This window comes from Molossus molossus, unplaced genomic scaffold, assembly GCF_014108415.1.
Source record: "Molossus molossus isolate mMolMol1 unplaced genomic scaffold, mMolMol1.p scaffold_m16_p_6, whole genome shotgun sequence".
Lineage (NCBI taxonomy): Eukaryota > Metazoa > Chordata > Mammalia > Chiroptera > Molossidae > Molossus > Molossus molossus.
In genome coordinates, this window is record NW_023425399.1 from 39,382,126 (window position 1) to 39,402,662 (window position 20,537).

General features: G+C 36.1%; 1 protein-coding gene across 1 annotated transcript in view; it reads left to right on the forward strand.

The window, feature by feature from the left end:
- MACROD2 (mono-ADP ribosylhydrolase 2) overlaps positions 1 to 20,537 on the forward strand; it is a 2,341,201-nt gene that overhangs the window by 2,206,941 nt on the left and 113,723 nt on the right. Inside the window, exon 12 of the mRNA XM_036245484.1 lies at positions 386 to 454. Within this exon, the coding sequence (XP_036101377.1) occupies positions 386 to 454 (69 nt within the window). The remainder of the gene's footprint in view (positions 1 to 385; positions 455 to 20,537) is intronic.

Below are 20,537 nucleotides of genomic sequence, written 5' to 3' on the forward strand. Positions count from 1 at the left end.
GAAACCGAACTTCTGAAACACTCACGAAAAAGCACTTTGTAGCAACTTGCAAGAGTATAGTTTCTTTCACAATCTGTTACTAAGAAAAATAATGTGCCCTTCTACTAGGGATGAGGGAGAAGCAAAATGCCCAAGTATAGTAGTACCAACAAATAGCATTTCTTACCAAAAATAGTGTGTAGTTCATTGGGCTGTCTTCACTGAAGGTTTCTGTTTCATTAATTATAAAAGGTAAGCAAACCACTAACCCCTTCAAAGACCGTTCAGTATATTACAGATTGAAATGAGCTCATATCCTGTGGTGAAGCAGGGTGGGGGCACGCAGGCGGGAGGCTCCCACCTGGCAGTGTTAACTCTGAGACTGTCTCTCCTTCCTGCTTTGTAGGTGGTGGTGGTGCGGCTGCTGCACACAGCCCTGCTTCAGAAGAGGCAGTTGAAGTCTATAGAGATGAAGGTATGAGGCTACTTATTACATCTAAAAATCAAAAACGCTTAGGCAACCATTTGAGTTTTGTTTATATGGAAAAATGAAGTAGCAAGCAAAATCTATCCAATTATCTTTAAGCATCTCTACAATATTTCCAACACAATCAAATATCTCACCCACTCTGTTTATTCCATATGTGCCTCTTTTAGAAATTACATGTACATTTGCCTTTGTTTCTCTGAAAAGTAAGTTTGTGTAATAAGAGAATGATTGAAGAGGTTGTTTATTTAAAACAATTTTTTTTTCCTTAATTGGTATTAGAGAGAGGAAGGGAGAGGGATAGAGATAAAGCTATTGATGAGAGAGAACATCCTTTGGCCGCCTCCTGTATGCCTCCCACTGGGAATCAGGCCCACAACCTGGGCATGTACCGTGATGGGGAATTGAACCGGTGACCTCTTGATAAGCTGGAAAAGTTACATTTAAAGATATTTAAACAGAATTAGGCATTTCTGCAGTTCCTAGCTACTCATCAGGAATAAGTTTAAAAGAGTGGTATTTGGTAATCACCTATCAGAGAGCTTCATTAACCAGTCATAAGACAAAGGAGGTTTGAAAGGCATGCTTAGAAATAAATCTGTGGCATGAGCATCAATCTCGTCCTATGGACAGTCACTATGAGGAAATGTTGCTTACCTAAGTATCTCCAGAAAAAGAAAAAACTGAAAGAAATTTGGTGTAGGTTCTAGGAGGAAACTTGAGGGAGAAATCACATGTAGATTATATATATTCAGAAGAAAAATAAAATAGTTCTTTCTTTTCTTTTTTTCATGATTAAATGTCCCCACACAAAATGGTAACTTTATTTTATTTTTTGCTATCTTTTTAAATTTTATTTTTCAGTTACAGTTTACATTCAGTATTATTTTGTATTTGTCTCAGGTGTATGTCATAGTGGTTAGACAATCATATAATTTACAAAGTGCTCCCCTTGATGTTCTAAGTACCCACCTGACATCATACATGGTTATTACAATATTATTGACTATATTTCCTAGACTATACTTTACATCCCCGTGACTATTCGTAACTACCAATTTGTAGTTCTTAATCCCTTCCTCTCAAAGAGGTAGTATTATTTTATATCTGTCACCTGTGACTACTAAAATAGCCTTCTGTTGTATTTGTACAAATGGACATCTGGTAAAGCATGTGATATACTTGAAACTTTTGGGTAAACATGTATTTCCTTACTTTGGAGTGGTATAAAAATGGACCCATACTCAACAATTAATACTAGCTATTCCTTGAATTGGTATTTAGAAAATCAAAGTTGTCTTAAAAGTGTAATACTCAACTATTTGCATCATTCATTTCATGTTGCCTGGTAAATGGATTTTTCAAAATGAGGTGTCCTGTGCAGGGAGTCAGTTTGAGATGGGTGAGGCTGCCTGCAGCTGGAAAATAAGCTCCTCACTGCTTAAAAGAGGAACCGGGGGGCGGGGGGGGGCAACACAGCACCCTCTGTACACTGTTGTTTTCAGTGGTCCTTTTCTTGTTCACTGTCACTTTTCAAATGAATCCCTAGCACCTCCTTTCATCTACTAAAATTTGTTCTGACATTCCTGGTTTTGTCTTGGATATCTATTCCTGGTTATTTGGTATATATCTAAAGTGCAAATAATGTCAGATATTCACATAAGTTCCAATAAGAAACTCAAGGTCATTTTACAGAGAGAAATAAAACTGACCAAGTCAGAGTGAAAAGACAAAAGTGATGTTCCTCCCAAGTAAATAGTTTTGGACATTCCAATCATTTATCTGTGATAGAATTTTTTTTTTAAATGTCATGAAGTTGAATGGCAGAGTTTAAGAAACAAGAAAGATCACCTAGTTTAAGTGCTTCAAGCTGAGATTTTTTTTTTTCCTGTTGAGCTGTTTGGTTTGGAGATATCACACCTTTATAGAAACATACTGTTCGTGATGTTTCTTCATACTTTTAGGATTCCATACCATTAATTGCTCATGCCAGGATCAATTTCGCAGAATACTTTTAAGGTTTTTTTCTACATAAAACTTGTAATGATGGTAGCTCCAAATAAATTGCTGAATATATTTGAAATAAATTGCTAATATCCATTAACCTCTTGATGTAGAGAGAAGTGTGTTAAAATCCCTACTAGCATGTAAACTACTAAACATAAAACATATAGAATATAATTTTTGCCTTTTCCTTCTGAAATAGCATGTAGAACTGTTTTTAATTAATCATCAGTTCAAAGTTTACGTCAAGTATCTAATGCTTACAGGACTGCGATAGCTTAGAATGAGAAAAGAAATGAATTTGCCATTGAAATCCCCCAAGACTGAGGTCAAGTTGAGGTTAAAAGGCAGTCATATGGGTTGAGAATTCATTTCAAACATTCACCATTATTAGTTTCATGCAGAAATATATCTCCTAGGTGACAACTGGGCTATTTATGAAATGTACAGTTATAAGATTGCTTATAAAATGCATATTAAACTCTATTATTTTAATGGAAGAACAGATTTGCTGACCAGAAGGAGTCCCCGCTCTTTGCCTTTGTTTTCAGACTTTGATCCTGACCCAGCATCTTCTTGAGTTTGGAACAACCTAACTAAAGAACTGCGCTTTTCTTTTTTCTCTCTCTTATCAATATAATTCCTAAAGATTTTGAGACTCATCAGTTATTTTCAGCTTTGCTTGTTGGTTGTCTGGCTTTACATTTGTTAACTTTGGTTCCCACAGGAAAGAGTGTCTTCTGGAGTGCAAGGGCTTAAAATAGACAAACAAAAATGAGCCTGCTAAGGTGCCTTGGTTTGGCAGATAAGATTTAAAAAAAATTAAAATAAGTATGTGAAAGTTGAATAACTTCAAGAGGAAGTGTCTTCTGGGGTGTCTTCTATACCAATGCTTTTGTTCAAATGTTCTAGACATATTTCCCACTGGGTACTGAGAATAGATATGTTTATTGCTCATTTACTTCACATAACTGCTAATAGTACTAGCTGCTGACAGGAGGTACCACTGATTGGCTTATGCCTCAAGAGCTAGATTTTGAGCTGCAGACTGAAAACACCTATTGCCAGTGATCATTTCAGCCCTCAGGTGGGCAGGAGTCCAGTTGAGAGAATGAGATGTGAGAAGGAGAAATGCAATCACACAGGGGTACCTGCCCGGGGAGCAGCAACCAGGACTGAATTGAAATGAACTCCAAAGTGAAGCTGGCTTGAGAAATTATCTGTAGGTTAATAAAAGTTCTAAGGTTATTTGTAAAATATGGCATTCACTTATTTATTGAGAGATTTCTTCCTCTGCTGGTAAAATACTCTAATTATTGATTTAATGACTGTTTGCACTTTAAGTCCTTAAAAGCAAACCTAGGAGTACAAATGCTAAAGTTATTTAAGTAACCAAATATAGAGGCAATCAGATAAAGGAAAGTATAAACATAGAAATAAAATTCATATTAAGAATATCAAGTACTCTGTTTGAAACTGCTATACAGCTATTATTATCTGAAATAGTGTCAATCTTCTTAACTCAAGGAGAAGTCTTTGTTCTAGTTGTCTCAACACTTATAATAATAGTTCATCCTCACAGCCAAGGCCAAGGCACTTTGGTGGGGGTGGGGGTAGCTGGAAATTGCTGTTTAAACAAATCTTGATTCTCCCGTCTTAGTATTTAATTACCTAATTTGAATTTGAAGGTCAACTAGACCAAATCATATGCTCATTAATATTAAAGGCAAAATCAATTAATACTCAGGTGCATGCACAATGAGCTGATATTCCTTTTGAGATTTGTGTAAGTCATGTCATTGCTGTTTGGTATTTATGAAGCAGGATTCATCTGGGAAAAAATTTCTTAACCCTCGATCTAACCTTAAGACTGTCTGAAGATCAAATTTTCTGTAGAATAGGGAGAAAGAGAGCAAGAGCCAGCCTTGCCAAAGACAGCAGCAGAGACAGGATGAGGTTACGCATGAGGAAGTGGATTCGAGAGTGCGACAGATGAGCATAACTGCTCCCAACCATATATCACCTTAAGCCTTGGCCAGTGGGCTGGGCTCCAGAAGGTTCTGAACATTGTCTCTATCCCTGGTCTAAATCTTTGGAGAGAAACAAAACCTTGGGTCACCCATGAAATTCCCCTCAGGCTTCCTATTTTTGGCGTCCACTCTTCCTCTTCTAAGGGTCCTGCCGCTGCCCACAGAAGCGAGACAAAGCTGTCCCCTGTGCTAGAGCTGCACCGAGACAGTGTCTTGGTATTCTAACACCCTGGGTCATCACTTAGATTTTAAGGGTCTGAGTGTGTAATGAAAGCTGCTGCCCCCTGGCAGTTCTGTGAAGGGGAAAGAACCAAGATATAATATATGGAGTGTCTCTTATACGTAATGCTTTGTGTTTAGGTACAATGTATTTTCATTTCATGAGAGGGTAACCTGTGTCTCAGGAAGGAGAGAGAGGTGTGTGTAGGGGGATGGGGTGAGGAGAGCCACTTTATTAGGGTTGACTCCACAGCTGATACTTACACAAGCATACATAATCCTCATCAACGAGAGTGTTTTATTTCATTATAATAAAACAATTATTTATTTTCTGTTCATAATACATATTTATTGTAAAATTGTTTTAAATTCAGAAAAGTATAAAAATTAAAAAATATAATTATTTTTTTTCTTTAAGGATTAAATTGTTAAATAAACAAATCTTTATTCTGTTTTACCAGTTAACAATATACCATGAATATTTTCCCAAATCTTGAAATATTCCTCAAAGGCATAATTTTGTATTGGAGGCATAATATTTCATCATATTGTTATTCTACAATTTACATAGCCAGTGTCCCAATGTTAAACTAATTAGTTATTTACAATTTTCTTTCTATTATAAATAATAGGGAAGTACAGTGCATATATCTTACATAAATCTTGGTGTGTATCTATGATCAGTTCCTAGGACAAATTCTTGATTTTATTCTTGGTTTACTAGGGAAAAGGTTAAGACATTCTTATAGCTTACATTTACTTACTTATTTTAAAAGTAATGTGTTTATTATATTAAAAAATGAGAGCAAGCCCTGGCCGGTTTGGCTAAGCGGTTAGAGCGTCGGCCTACAGTCCAGAGAGACCAGGGTTCTGTTCCTACTAAGGGCACATATCTCGGTTGCAGTTTGTCCCCGGGCTTGGTTGGGTCGTGCGGTGGCAGCCATTCGGTGTGTACCTTTCACATTGATGTTTCTCTCTCTCTCTCTCTCTTCCTCTCTCCCCCTCCCACTCTATCTGAACAACATAAAAAGAAAAAAGAAAAAATGTCCTCAGGTGAGGATTAAAAATGAGAGCAAGAAGAATAAAAAAATATCGCTCCTAATCTCAGTCTCAGTAATAAACTCTGGTGGATAAACTTCCTGTCTTCTTCCAGGCTGCCACATACACACACATAGTTTTTAGGGTATTCTGCAATGTATACCATTTTTAAACTGCCTTAAAAATATAACAATTGATTGTGAAATGTTTCTCATGTCTAACATCATTTAATTGTTTATTCCAATGAATGACCCTCCATAATTTGCTTACCCAGTCTGCATTTTGAGACCTTTCTTTAGTTTCAGTTTTAAACTTTATACTGGTCAGGAATATCCTCTTCACTTTGTAAATGTGGTCATTTCGGTAAGAAAATTCTAGTAAATAGAGATACCAACCAGTTTTTGTTTTTCTACAATGAATAGAGTTTATTCTTTTTTAACTACTGTATGTTCATTGTAGAAAACTCAGGATCTGAAGACATGGATATAAAGAATAGTGTAAGCAAACTTGCAATCACAGCACCCCGAGATAGCTACCGTTCACTTTTTGAGGATCATCCTTTCACGCATCACTTTCTGAGCACATGCACATAAACAAAATTTTATATAAATTCATCATATAATGTGTGGACTAAAAGTCTAGTCTCTGATTTCAACTTCCAGAATCCAGATTCCAGCTCCACCTGACCTGTGTGACCTTGGAAAAATGACTTAGTCTCTGTTTACCTCACTTCCTCATATGTAAACCAAGAATGCTAATAGTGCTTCCACCACGGGACATTAAATTGAATCTATCCATGTAAATGTTTTAAGACAGGAGGCTCAAAAATTTTAGCCATTGTTTAATATATATATTTATTTTATAAATATTGTATCATATGATACACACTGTTCTGTATGTTTTGTTACAGGCCACAAAACTTTATGACTAGCTCTTCGAGTCATTTTGTGTAGGTCTAATTCATCCATTTTAAAGTTCTCATAATATTCCTTAGCTTGAATGCACTATCATTTATCCAACCATTCCCCCATGATGAGCAAGCACTTTCTTTCCACTTATTGCCGTACATACGATGCTGCAGTGGACGTCCCATACCCGTATATCCGTGTAAGCAGTGCTCTTATTTGTATGGGAATCATTCCAGGAGTGTGAGTTCTGCTCTGAAGAGTATGTGTTTCTAATAGATATTGCCAAATGGCTCTCTAAAAGGCCATAACAATTTGTATTTCCATCAGCAAACATTATTTTTATTATTTCCATTTTTTTGCCAATTCAATGGGTGTAAAGTATTATATTGTTTTTAAAAGGTCAATATTATTATCCCAATTTTGCAGGTAACTGAGGCTCAGAAAGTCTGAATAACTGGTTCAGTTAAGCAAAGGTAAAACCAGAATTTAGAAACCACGTCAGTCGGAACCCAGAGCCTGTGCTTCTCCCATCCCCCCATGTTGCTTCCCACATCATGCTTTCAGAGCAAGGGGTATTTCTTGCCTCCGGGGGTGGGATGCAGGTAGGTAAGAGCATCGGAGGGCAGCATGGAAAAGCTGAGGTCCAAGCTAGGTGAGCAGGGCCTTGAGACAGAGACGACAGAGCAGGGAGCCAGCCTACTTGGTCCACATCACAACCTTGATCTTAACCGGGTCCTACAATGAAATGGGAATGCAGAAATCTCCTGTCACAGACTCCACTAGAAAAAAACCTTAAACCCCTTTGCATGTTATTTATCATCTTTCTGTAGTCTGATTCCATGCTTCATTCAAACCCACACATACCCTGCTTGGTGCCCAACTCACTTACCTATCATTTCCCAAAGACCACTGGCCTACAATATTCGGCCATCATTTTGTCACATCTATTTTATTCAGGATTCACAGATTCACTTTTTGCCCATACATTGACCTATTCCATGGTGCCCTTCTTCCCTCCCTCCCTCCCCTTCTCTCTTCCTCCTTTCTGCCCTTCTGTCACATATTATCTGACCAAACATTTTAATGACAGGAATTATACAAGATAATGTGGGTGGAGATGGCATGCGTATTTTCATCTCTCTTGATTTTGTTTTTCCCCTTTTCATCATATTTCATCCCATACAATAATGAACTGTCTGTTTTATAATTTCTTGAAAACTTTTAGGTAGCCCTGACCGGTTTGGCTCAGAGGTTAGAGCATCAGCCTGTGGTCCAGAGAGACCTGGGTTCGGTTCCCACTAAGGGCGTGTACCTCGGTTGCAGTTTGTCCCCGGCCCTGGTTGGTCGTGTGGGTGGTAGCCACTTGATGTGTCCCTTTCAATGTCGATGTTTCTCTCTCTCTCTCTTCCTCTCTCTCCCTCCCTTCCTCTCTCTCCCTCCCACTCTATCTGAACAGAGGCTGGAAAAATATCCTCAGGTGAGAATAAAAAACAAAAACAAAAACAAATAAAACTTTTAGGTAAAACTTCAAAAATTATAAAAATTATTTTGTGCCTTGTAAATAGTAGTTATATACATGACATATCTACCTCATTTGAATGTAAATATTTTAAGATTAGGTGCCAAGTCTCATTCATTTTCATGTTCTTTTTTTTTTTAAGCTTATCCAAGGATATTTTTTTCATTGTTTTTTTAGAGAGAATGGAAGGGTTGGGGAAAGGGGAAGAGAGAAAGGTAAAAAGGAGAAAGAGAAAGATCAATGTGAGAGAGACCCACTCATTGGTTGCCTCCTGCACATGCCCAACCAGGGCCAGGGATTGAACCTGCAACCCAGGTATGTACCCTTGACCAGGAATCAAACATACAACCCTTCAGTGTGTGGGCTGATGCTCTAACCACGGAGATCACCAGCCAGGGCTATTTTTATGTTCTTTACAAGGTCCAAAACAGTGACTTATTCATGGTAGGTCCTCAGTGTTGGATATAAAGTTTATTGTGGAAAATAGGCCAATATTTTGGTTTCTCTGCCCATTTTGGCTTTACTTTATTTTGGCCATTAATTTGGTTTAAAAAAAAAAGAGAGAGAAAAAATATACAATTATTTAAATAAAGCAAAACTACTTTTTAGGCTACTTGTAATTTTAATATCATGACCACTTTCCCCAAATATTTATTACTGTTATTAATCTACTAGTAGAGGAAATTCCCTTGCAGAATTTGCCCATTGGAAAAGTGAATTGTCCTCCAAATATTATGCAGAAAAAGCATGTGTTCACTTTCAGACTTGGATATTCTCACCCTGTGAGAGGACAAAATAAACATCTTCTAAGTGGTAAGTGTGTATAGATTATTTGTCATGGCTGAAGTCAGTTATGTATGCTTTATTTATGATGAAGCTTTTCTGATAATTTTTAAATGCTTTGATAATGTATGTATAAATTTAGATTAATAAAGTTGGTGAAAGTAAATAAAGTTATCTACCTACCTTTTAGTAGTAAAAGAAAATTTATCTACCTTTAGTATAGTTTGAAATACTCTTAACTGACAATTAAAAGGCAAGTAGCCAGTGCCTTCCAATTACACTTTCATATATATATTATTTTTCCTTATAAATTATGTGTGACTATAATTATATATTTGTAATAGTCAGTTTAGTTATATAATCCCTTGGGACATATTTCTAAAAATTTGGTAGGTGAGGCTTGGAAACAAAATCAACCAGACTGGGATAGAGTGGGGGGTTTATACTGGGATTACATGGAGGGGTTGCAGCCCCTTTGCCCAACACACAATATTGGACCTAAATTTAGATCTAGGCAGGTCTAAATTAATGTGAACACCTCTGTGATCTATTTTCAAAGTCACTGGCCTACTTTTATAGTTCCTTGGGGCAAGCTATGTAGCCTCAATTTAGTTTGAATTTATAACACCAATGCTGTGATTCCCTGGGTAACTTTCTTAGGTTGTGCCTCAGTTTGCTCCCCTGTAAAATGGAGATAATAATATTTATATCATTGTGTTGTGAAAATTAAAAGGGTAAATATATTTAAAGGGTTTAATCTTTCAGTAGGTGTTGGTAACATTTTTTATATTACTGTTATTATTAAATTTATGTCCTGGTTTTATAATTCTAACTACTCCAGCCAGGACTCCATATCTCATTGAATCATCATCAGATCACTAAATCTGTTGACATGCATTAAGGTTACATAGACTCAATCAAGGTAATATTCAAAATATTTAGGAACAGATGTGGCCCAGTACCTGACCATCAGAGTAAAATTCCGCTTATATACCAATGTGCCATACCAATTGGATATTAAAAAGCTATTGGAGTAAACTATACAGGCAAGCAGGATCACTTCAAATCTCTCTACCTAGCACCCATACACCAACAGGGACTCGATAGCTGGGTAGCATGGCTTGAAGGCCAGACATGTACTTTCATGTGGTCCTTCTATAGACCCTTCTACCTGCTTTGTGTTTTATTCTACAGATAAGACCTAGAATGGAAGATTTGTATATCCATATTTTAGGATGCTTTTGTTAGCATGGCCTAATAAGAATAATCATATATCTTAAAAATGAGCACACCTTTGAGTGATGAGGACAAAATTTATAATTATACTGGAACAATTGACCATATTGAGACCAGGGAAACCAAGATATGTACTCACCTTACTGAAAATATGTGAACTCTCCTCTGTCTACAAATCAAAATTATATCTCTCACTCATATTCGAAAAATATTTGTTGAACTTTAATACCTAAACATGTTCTACTCTTAAAGTATTATTTTTTCTGGCCTTGTCACTTTCTTTTTAATTAGTATAAGAATAAACTTTGGAGTTACTCTTTGGAATATTCCCACAAATGGTGTTTCCTAGTCAATCTGGATAAACCTAGAACATCTGTTAACTAACTGACATCTATTTTTATATAAAATATCTTTAGACTAGCTCAGTGATTCTCAAACCTGAATATGCATTGAAGTCAAATATACATTAATATTTGAATTAAAAAAATAAATACTGTATTTTAAATGTGCTTTAAAGGATTTTCAGAGTGAAATTTGAAGGTATGTATTTATGCTACTATATAAGATATGACCCCTAGAAATCAGAGATCATGACAGTGGTTCATGTGGAATGGCACATGGTCATATTTGGAGTAGGCAAAGACACTGGAGAAAGGCAATGTAAACGAATTCACTTCTGATTTATAAGAAACGTGGTGGGGCTCTTTATCAGATATTTCCATGCTTAAAATATTATAGCATCCCTCAGGATATTAATAAATGTTCCGTGATAAAAGAGCTCAGCAGTCAAAAAAACATTTAGAAACTACAAGTTTTCACAAAGTTAAGTAGTTTCTATAGTACAGGACTTCTCAGAGACTTTAACATGCTAATTTGCATTGAGAAGCTCAGAGGAGATCGAAGCATAATACATTTCCAACATTAATTGACTAAATCTTATTTTTAATTTTTTTGTTACATTTTCTTTCATATGGAACATTTTTAACCTAACAAAATACAGTTTAGGAAACAACTCTACATTCTATCCAAAAGAATTAAAGAACATAGTTTAAAGTTCTGATGTCAATAAATCATATTATTATAATGACAAAATTATTATAAAAAAAAAAGGGTCTGAGTTTCTTAAATTTATGGTGATACAGTGTTATTGAGGAAACATTCTGACAGGTTTCAGAAAAGGATGTAGTAGTCTATCATAGTTTTTGACAATAGATTTTTATGACTAGAAATGTGTTCTCCTTCCTCATTCTTACTGATGTTTGCTGTTATCTATTCCTCCCACCACTATTCCCGGGGAGTTACATTTCTTGAGATAGAGAGACAGATAATGTCTCAGAACTGCTGTATTCTTTAACAAAAAGAAAGAAATAATTGGCTAGCTAGGGGCAAAAACTGGAACATTTTTAAATCAAGTACAAAGACAAAGTTTCCTAATAAGAATTGATGGCATTTAATGGAAAGGTTGTCTTCCCATTTCATTTAGAATTGGCCCTGATACTTTGCACCAGATGTATCAAATTGGAGTAGAAAGGCAAACAGGTTACTTTCCTCAGGCAGAGGGATAGTAACACTGATGTGCATATGTGCATAGACAAAAACAGCACACATGTGTGCACACACACACACTCCCACACACTGTTCTGAGATCCAACAAAAATCTGTACAACACGACATTTATCACAGTTTGATCTATGATTTATGATGTTTCTCTGATACTAGGAGATGCATAAAGATCTAAGACTTTCAAGAAACATATTTCACATGACATTAAACTTCTTCAGTTTATCCATACATCAATGTTATCTAAGCCAGACACATTTTAAAGTAGAATCAATTCCTAAATATTAACTGAATAAATCTATCTTAACCATTTAATGAGACAAACATTTCTGTGGAACATGTCTTCAGAGCAGACAGTTGAGGCCTTGAGACCACTGTAAGTACGTACCAGGTACTGAGTTACTCTGAATCTTTTTTTGCAGTTTCAGAAAAATAAACAAACATATCCTCTCGTCCTGCAGATGGGAGCTTTCTGCATTCTGAGGCTCTTCCTAACCAGAAGTGCTACTGTAGACCAGTCTAGAGACTTGGATCTACAGCTCCTTATTTATTTATTTATTTATTTATTTATTTATTTATTTATTTATTTATTTTTGTTTTGTTTTATTTATTAATTTGTTTTTGTTACAGATGTTTCTCATTTTTACCCCAGTGACACCCTCCTCCCCTTTCCCCGCCCTACCCCCAGCTTTGTTGTCTATGTTCATTGGTCATGCATACATGCATGTAAGTTCTGTGGTTTATCTCTCCCACCCCAAACCCCATCTTCTGAGGCTTGTCAGTCTGTACCTCACCTCTATGTCTCTGGGTTAATTTTGTTCATCACTTTGTTTAATTCATTATATTGCACAAATAAGTGAGATCATGTGATATTTGTCTTTCTCTGCTTGGCTTGTTTCGCTTAGCATAATACTCTCCAGGTCTTTCCATGCCATCACAAAGGATAAGAGATCTTTCTTTCTTACAGCTGCATAGTACTCCATTGTGTATATGTACCACTGCATTTTTATCCATTTGTCTACTGATGGACACTTGGGCTGTTTCCAGATTTTAGCTATTGTAAATAGTGCTGTTATGAACATAGGGGTACGTATATTCTTTCTGATTGGTGTTTAAGGCTTTTTATGGTATATTTCTAGAAGTGGGATTACTGGGTCAAATGGCAGTTCAATTTTTAACTTTTTGAGGTAACACCATAGTGTTTTACATAGTGGCTGCTCCAGTTTCCATTCCCACTAGCAATGTACTAGAGTCCCCTTTTCTCCACACCCTCGCCAATACTTGTTGTTTGATGATTTGTTGATGGCAGCAATTCTGACAGGTGTGAGGTGATACCTCATTGTTGTTTGAATTTGCATCTCTCTGATGATTAGTGATGATGAGCATTTCTTCATATGTCTCTTGGCCATTTGTATGTCCTGTTTGGAGAGGTGTCTATTTAGTTCCTCTGCCCATTTTTTTTTTAATTGAGTTCTTTGTCTTTATTTTGTTGAGTTGTATAAGCACTCTATATATTTTGGAAATTAGCCCCTTATCTGATGCATCATTGGTGATTATGGCCTCCCATATAGTGGGATCCCTTTCCATTTTGATGGTTGTTTCTTTTGCTGTGCAGAAGCTTTTGAGTTTGATGTAGTTCCATGTGTTCATTTTTTCCTTTGTTTCTCTTGCCTCAGGTGTTGTATCAGTGAAAATTCTGCTGTATATGATGTCTGAGATTTTGTTGCCTGCATTTTATTCTAGAATTTTTATGGATTCACAAGTTATATTTAAGTTGTTTATCTATTTTGAGTTTATTCTCATGTATGGTGCAAGTTGGTGTTCTAGCTTCATTTTTTTTGCAAGTAGCTGTCCAATTTCCCAACACCATTTGTTGAAGAGACTGTCTTAACTCCACTGTATGCTCTTGCACCATTGTCAAATATTACTTGAGCATATTGTCTTGGGTCAGTTTCTGGGTTCTCTATTCTATTCCATTGATCTATCTGCCTATTCTTGTGCCAGTACCAGGCTGTTTTGATTACAGTGACTTTGTAGTACAATCTGAAATCGGATAATGTAATCCCTCCTGCTTTGTTCTTCTTTTTCAAGATTGCTGTGGCTATTCGGGCTCTTTTTTGGTTCCGTATAAATTTTTGAAGTGTTTGTTCTAGTTCTGTGAAGTATATTGTTAGTATTTTGATGGGGATTGCACTGAATCAATTGATTACTTTCGGTAATACAAACATTTTTACGATGTTAATTCTTCCAATCTATGAACACGGTATAAGCTTCCACTTTTTTATATCTTCCTCTATTTCTTTTTTCAATGACCTGTAGTTTTCTGCGAAGAGGTCCTTTACTTCTTTGGTTAAGTTTATTTCTAGGTATCTTAATTTTTTTGCTGCGATGGTAAATGGGATTGTTTTTTTAGTTTCTCTTTCTGTGATTTCATCATTGGTGTATAAGAATGCCATTGATTTCTAGACGTTAATTTTGTATTCTACTACTTTGCCAAATTCATTTATTAAATATAGTAGATTTTTAATGGAGTCTTTAGGGTTTTCTATGTACAATATCATGCCATCTGCAAATAATGACAGTTTCAATTCCTTCTTTCCAATTTGGATCCCCTTTATTTTTTCTTCATGTCTAATTGCTGTGACTAAGATTTCCAGTTCTATGTTAAATAAGAGTGGCAAAAGTGGGCATCCCTGTCTTGTTTCTATTCTTAAGGGGAATGCCTTTAGTTTTTTCCCATTGAGTACGATGTTGACTGTAGGTTTTTCATATATGGCCTTTATTATGTCAAGATATTATCCCTCTATTCCCACATTGCTAAGCATTTTTATCAGAAATGGGTGCTGGATTTTGTTGAATGCTTTTTCAATCTATTGATATGATTATATGTTTTTTTATTTTTTATTTTGTTTATGTGGTGTATCACATTTATTGATTTTGATTTTCAAATATTGTACTATCCTTGCATGCCTGGGATGAAACCCACTTGGTCATGATGAATAATTTTTGTGATATATTGATGGATCCAATTTGCTAATATTTTGTTATTTTTGCATCTGTGTTCATCAGAGATATTGGCCTGTAGTTCTCTTTCTTTGTAGTGTCTTTATCTGGTTTTGGAATTAGGATTATGCTGGCCTCATAAAATGAGTTTGGAAATGTTTTGTCTTCTTGGATTTTTTGGAATAGTTTGAGAAGAATGGGTGTTAGATTTTCTTTGAATGTTCAGTAAACTCCCCTGTGAAGCCATTTGGGCCTGGGCTTTTGTTTGCTGAGAGTTTCTTAATACATCTTCAATTTTCTTTGTTATTATTGGTCTGTTTAAGTTTTCTATCTCTTCTTGGTTCAGTTTTGGGAGGCTGTGGGTTTCTAGAAATTTGTCCATTTCTCCTAGATTGTCCAATTTATTGGCATATAATTGTTCATAGTATGTTTCGACGATCCTGTGTATTTCTGTGGTGTCAGTTTTTACTTCTCCTCTTTCATTTCTGATTTTGTTTATTTGGTTTCTCCCTTTTTGTGTCTTGGTGAGTCTGGCTAAAGGTCCATCGATCTTGTTTATCATTTTAAAGAACCAGATTTTTGTTTCATTGATCTTTTGAATTGTTTTTTAGTCTCTATGTCATTTATTTCTGCTCAGACCTTTACTATTTTCTTCCTCCTACTTGCTCTGGGTTTTTCCTTTTGTTTACTTTCTTCTTCTTTAAGTTGTAGGGTTAGAACATCAATTAGGAATTTTTCTTGTTTCTTGAGGTAGGGCTGTAATGCTATGAACTGCCCTCTCAGGACTGGTTTCTCTGTGTCCCATAGATTTTGTGTTGTTGTGTGTTCATTTTCATTGGTTTCCAGGAAGTTTTTAATTTCTTCCTTGATCTTGTTAGTAACCCATTCATTGTTTAATAACATGCTATTTATCCTCCAAATGTTTGAATGTTTTTGTGTGTTTTTATTGTAATTGAGTTCTAGTTCCATGCCACTGTGATCTGAGAAGATGCTTGATATGATTTCAATTTTCTTGAATTTGTAGAGACTTGCTTTGTGTCCTAACATGTGGTCTATCTTTGAGAATGAACTATGTGTACTTGAGAAGAATGTATATTCTGCAGCTTTGGGGTGAAATGTTCTATAAACATCAATGAAGTCCAACAGATTTAGTTTGTCTTGTAAGGACTCTGTGTCTTGTTAATTTTTTGTCTAGAAGATTTATCCACTGGTGTCAGTGGCATGTTAAAGTCACCCAGTATGATTGTGTTGCTATTGATCTCTCCCTTGAAATCCTCCAGAAGTTTTTTAATATATTTTGGTGCTCCTGTATTTGGTGCATAAATGTTTACCAGGGTTATATCTTCTTCTTGGATTGATCCTTTTAATATTATGTAGTGACCTCTGTCTCTTATTATGGCCCTCCTTTTGAAGTCTATCTTGTCAGATACGACTATTGCTACACCAGCTTTTTTTTCTTTTCCATTTGCTTGGAAAAAATTTTTCCATCCCTTCATTTTCATCCTTTGTGAATCTTTTGTTGTGAGGTGGGTCTCTTGTAGACAGCATATATATGGGTCATGTTTTCTTATCCAATCAGCTACCCTATGTGTTTTGATTGGGGCATTTAAGCCATTTACATTTAAGGTAATTATTGATAGATTGTTATTAGTTGCCATTTTAATTTTATGCTGTGTTCCTCTCTCTCTCTCTCTCTCTCTCTCTCTCTGTCTCTTTCTGTTTCTTCTTCTTACAGTGGTCCCTTCAGCATTTCTTGGAGTGCTAGTTTAGTGGTGGTAAATTCCTTTAACTTTTTTTAAAATTATTCGTGAAGCTCTTTATTTATCCCTCAATTTTGAATGATAGCCTTGCTGGATGGAGTAGTCTAGGATTCAGACTCTTGCCTTACATTACTTTGTACACTTCATGCCAATCCCTTGTGGCCTGCAGCATTTCTATTGAGAAATCAGCTGACAGTCCAATTGGAGCTCCCTTGAAGGTAACTTTCTGTCTCTCTCTTGCTTCCTTTAAGATTCTTTCTTTGTCTTTAATGTTTGCCATTTTTATTATGATGTGTCTAGCTGTGGGTCTTCTGGGGTTCATCTTGCTTGGAACTCTCTGTGTTTCCTGGACTTTTGTGACTTTTTCCTTCACCAGTTTAGAGAAGTTTTCTGTCATTATTTCTTCAAACAGTTTCTCTATTTCTTTCTCTGATTCTTCTCCTTCTGGTATCCTTATAATGAGAATGTTTTTATGTTTTGTATTGTCCCACAGCTCCCTTAAACTTTCCTCCTGCTATTTAAATTTTTTTTTCTATTTGCTGCTCTATTTGAGTGTTTTTCTCTACCTTGTCTTCTAAGTCGCTGATTCGGTCTTTAGCTTCTTCTAATCTACTATTGAACCCTTCTAAGTTATTTTTCATAACCACTATGTCATTCTTTATTTCCTCTTTATTTTTATGCATAGCTTCTACCTCTTTTTTAAAGTTGAAGTAGTTCCCAGTGAGCTCTTCATAATTCTTATTAAGTTGCTTGTAGTTCTAACCAAATTGTTTGATCACCCTTAAAATTATCACTTTGAATTCTTTATCTGACAAGTTGCTGTCTTCCATTTCCTGTAGTTCCTTTTCTGGTAATTCCTCTTTTTCTTTCATTTGGATGTTTTTTTGTCTCCCCATTTTAGCCTTCTGGTATCTCTAGACCCAGTGAGGGATGTTTGGATGTGTATGCAGCTCACTGTATATCAAATAAGGCTGCTGTGCCCTCCAGACTGTTTTGTAGTGTGTCGCCTCTTGCCTGCTGTGAGTCTGGAGGATTGACTACTGGGGGCTGGTATTGGTGTGTCCTGGTAGGTGCTGCTGCTGGATCATGTGGGCCCCTCTGGATACAGCTCCTTATTTATTACCTAATGCTGCTGTTTACCATAATCACCAGGGGGAGCTCTGGTGAACCTTTCCCCACAACTGTCTTCCTCATCTTCACAATAGTCTTCATTAGCCAGGGTCAAAGCCCTTTTCCAGTTCTTCCCTAGCGCTTCCTCCAAGGTTGAGCTAAGGGAGCAAGCACATCAGACAGATTGTTTCTGTTTTATTAGCTGAGTCAGTGTCTCCTAAATTTACAATCATCAGTTCTTCCATCTCCACTAATGCCTTTTCCCTCCTCCTACTTATGGATCTCCTTTTTTTTTTTATCCTCACCCCGAGGATATTTTTCCATTTTTTGTACAGATAGAGTGGGAGAGAGAGAGAGGAAGGGAGAGAGAGAGAGAAACATCAACGTGAAGGGACACATCGAGTGGCTGCCACCCGCACAACTGACAAGGGCCAGTGACCAACTGCAACCGAGGTACGCGCCCTTAGCGGGAACCGAACCCGGGTCTCTCAGGACCGCAGGTCGACGCTCTAACCGCTGAGCCAAACCGGCCAGGGCTATGGGTCTCCTTTTTGAACCATACTTCCTACTCAACCTCTCAAGTATAAAAAACAAAACAAAACAATAAAAAAACAGGAATTCACTTTTGATCCACATGGTGACCATATGTCCTGAGTTTTTACGTATAATTCTCACTCAAAAGATTTTATTTTCTTATCAGACCACAAAATGGGATTTCTGGGAGGAAAGTAATTTTTTAAAATAGTTTATTGCTAAACATACACTATCACTCCATGGTAAACTAGATTTGACTGTCATCTTTGTCATGTCATCTTTGCTAGTTTCTTCCTTTATTTTGAAAATCCTTTCAGCAATAATAAAGTATGTATACTAAGAGATTTGTTCACAGATCTTATAGTTGTATTGAGTAATAATGACAATTTTAACAGTGATCAAGAATGCCCCAATATCATCTCATTTAATTTTTTTAGCAACTGAGATGGAATATAAATTAAGCAATGCTAGCTGTTGGAACACAAATGTCAAACTTACACAAGAGAAATTATTTTCTCACTACATAAAATTTAAAGTGAGAGGTCATATTCCATGCAGTCATTCAGAGACTCAAGATGATTAATGCTTATGAGTTTCAACCTGTAGTCCCAAAGTTGTCTTGAGTCTTGACAGCCAGTCAGCAAATAGGGAGGAGATAAAAAGGGTTTCAAAGGATGTTTTTATGGCCAAGTCTAAAAATGGCATACTTCACTTCTCCTGACGTTTCATGGGCTAGAACTTAGTCATCTGGACTGCAGGAGAGATCTTCCTCAGTTCTGCAAGTTTCTCCCTCTTGTAAGACCAAGATAAGGAAAATAGATTTGAGCAGCTACTCAGTTTTTTCCAGAGATAAGAAGTGGTACTTTTTCCAAAATAATTATACAAATAAGACAATCAAGACTTGATTTGGGTAAGTTGACCAGGGCTACCTACACAAGTATTGAGGGCTAAAGAATAGACTTCAGGTTGCAACTTTTTTGAAAAAAATAATAATAATAAACACCCATTTCTGTGTTTTGTTTTATTTTTCCTCTTATGCCTTGAGTCTGCTCTGAATACACATATACATTATTAAGTCTCTATGTGATTTCAGTTAATCCTGCAGGGAAAAAATTAATGGTAAATATTTATTTGGTTTTTTTTACATTTCTGTTTTCAAAGACAATTATATGCTTTAAGTAGTCTGCTATTTTTTAAAGTAAATAATTCTTAGAACTAAATGATACTATGTTTAGATTTTTGCATGCTGCATTTTATACCAGACTCACTCTATAATTTTTATAATGTTTTTATTCTTTATATCCTCCTTACTTCAGAATCATATTTGAAGTGGTTCCCTCAGAAATGACACCTGTCATGAACAGCACGGTCATTACATAGCTAATAAAGGTGTCACAATGGAGGCTCAGACAGAACTCTGATTAACGAATTTGCTTATTGTTTTTCCAATGGCAGATATCTTATTATATGTGGTCTAGGATTTCACACACTCATGTGTTATACAGCCTGCTGGTTTTAGAATCCAAGGTCAAGTGTATATATTTTAACCCTATACAAATCAACTAACCTTATATAGCCAAAGTTCATGGTCATATTAATGTCATATTGAATATGATCTCATTTCAAAAGTCAAGTAAAAGGTGACAGCTCCTACGGTCCACTGACATTACCAGATGAAGTAAAATGAACATCATAGTCCACTCCTTCTGGAATCCCTACAATACCTTTGTTTCCTCAAATAATATTCAAAGACCTAGCTATAAGCTGTAAGGTGCACATTACAGACTCTATGGTCCCTCTATTTTTAGCTTACAAGTTCCCCTCTTCCTCACTGTGCTATCAGTCTGATCCCAGCCTTCCCTGCTTGAGTTGTTAGGTAGAGCCCTGCTCCACTAACCCTCCATCCCAGGCCCCTGTTCATCACTTCATAACACTGCTCTGTGGAACGATGGAAACCTCTTTTTCCTTCTGCATACTTACCTTTTGTCCTTCTCCTTCCATTGTAACTTAAGTTCATGGTGGGGCTGGAGAGACAGCGTCTGTGGTGGTTCATAATTTTATTCCTAATGATTAGTGCACAGTCTGGCCTATGGAAAATGCCATTTAAAATGTATCAGTGTTGTTGTTTTTTATTATTATCAACAAATATAATATTGAGTTTTGAATTTTTATAAGATCTCTGACATGAATAAGAAAATGTATTCTTGCCCTTCCAGGTATTTACAATCTAGAAGAAAAAATAAAATATGCAGGTATATGATAAATAGCTTATATCATCAAAAACAATAATAATAACAGTTGATATTTATCTAACCCTTATTATATACCAGATTCTATTTCAAGATCTTAACATATTTTCACTCATTC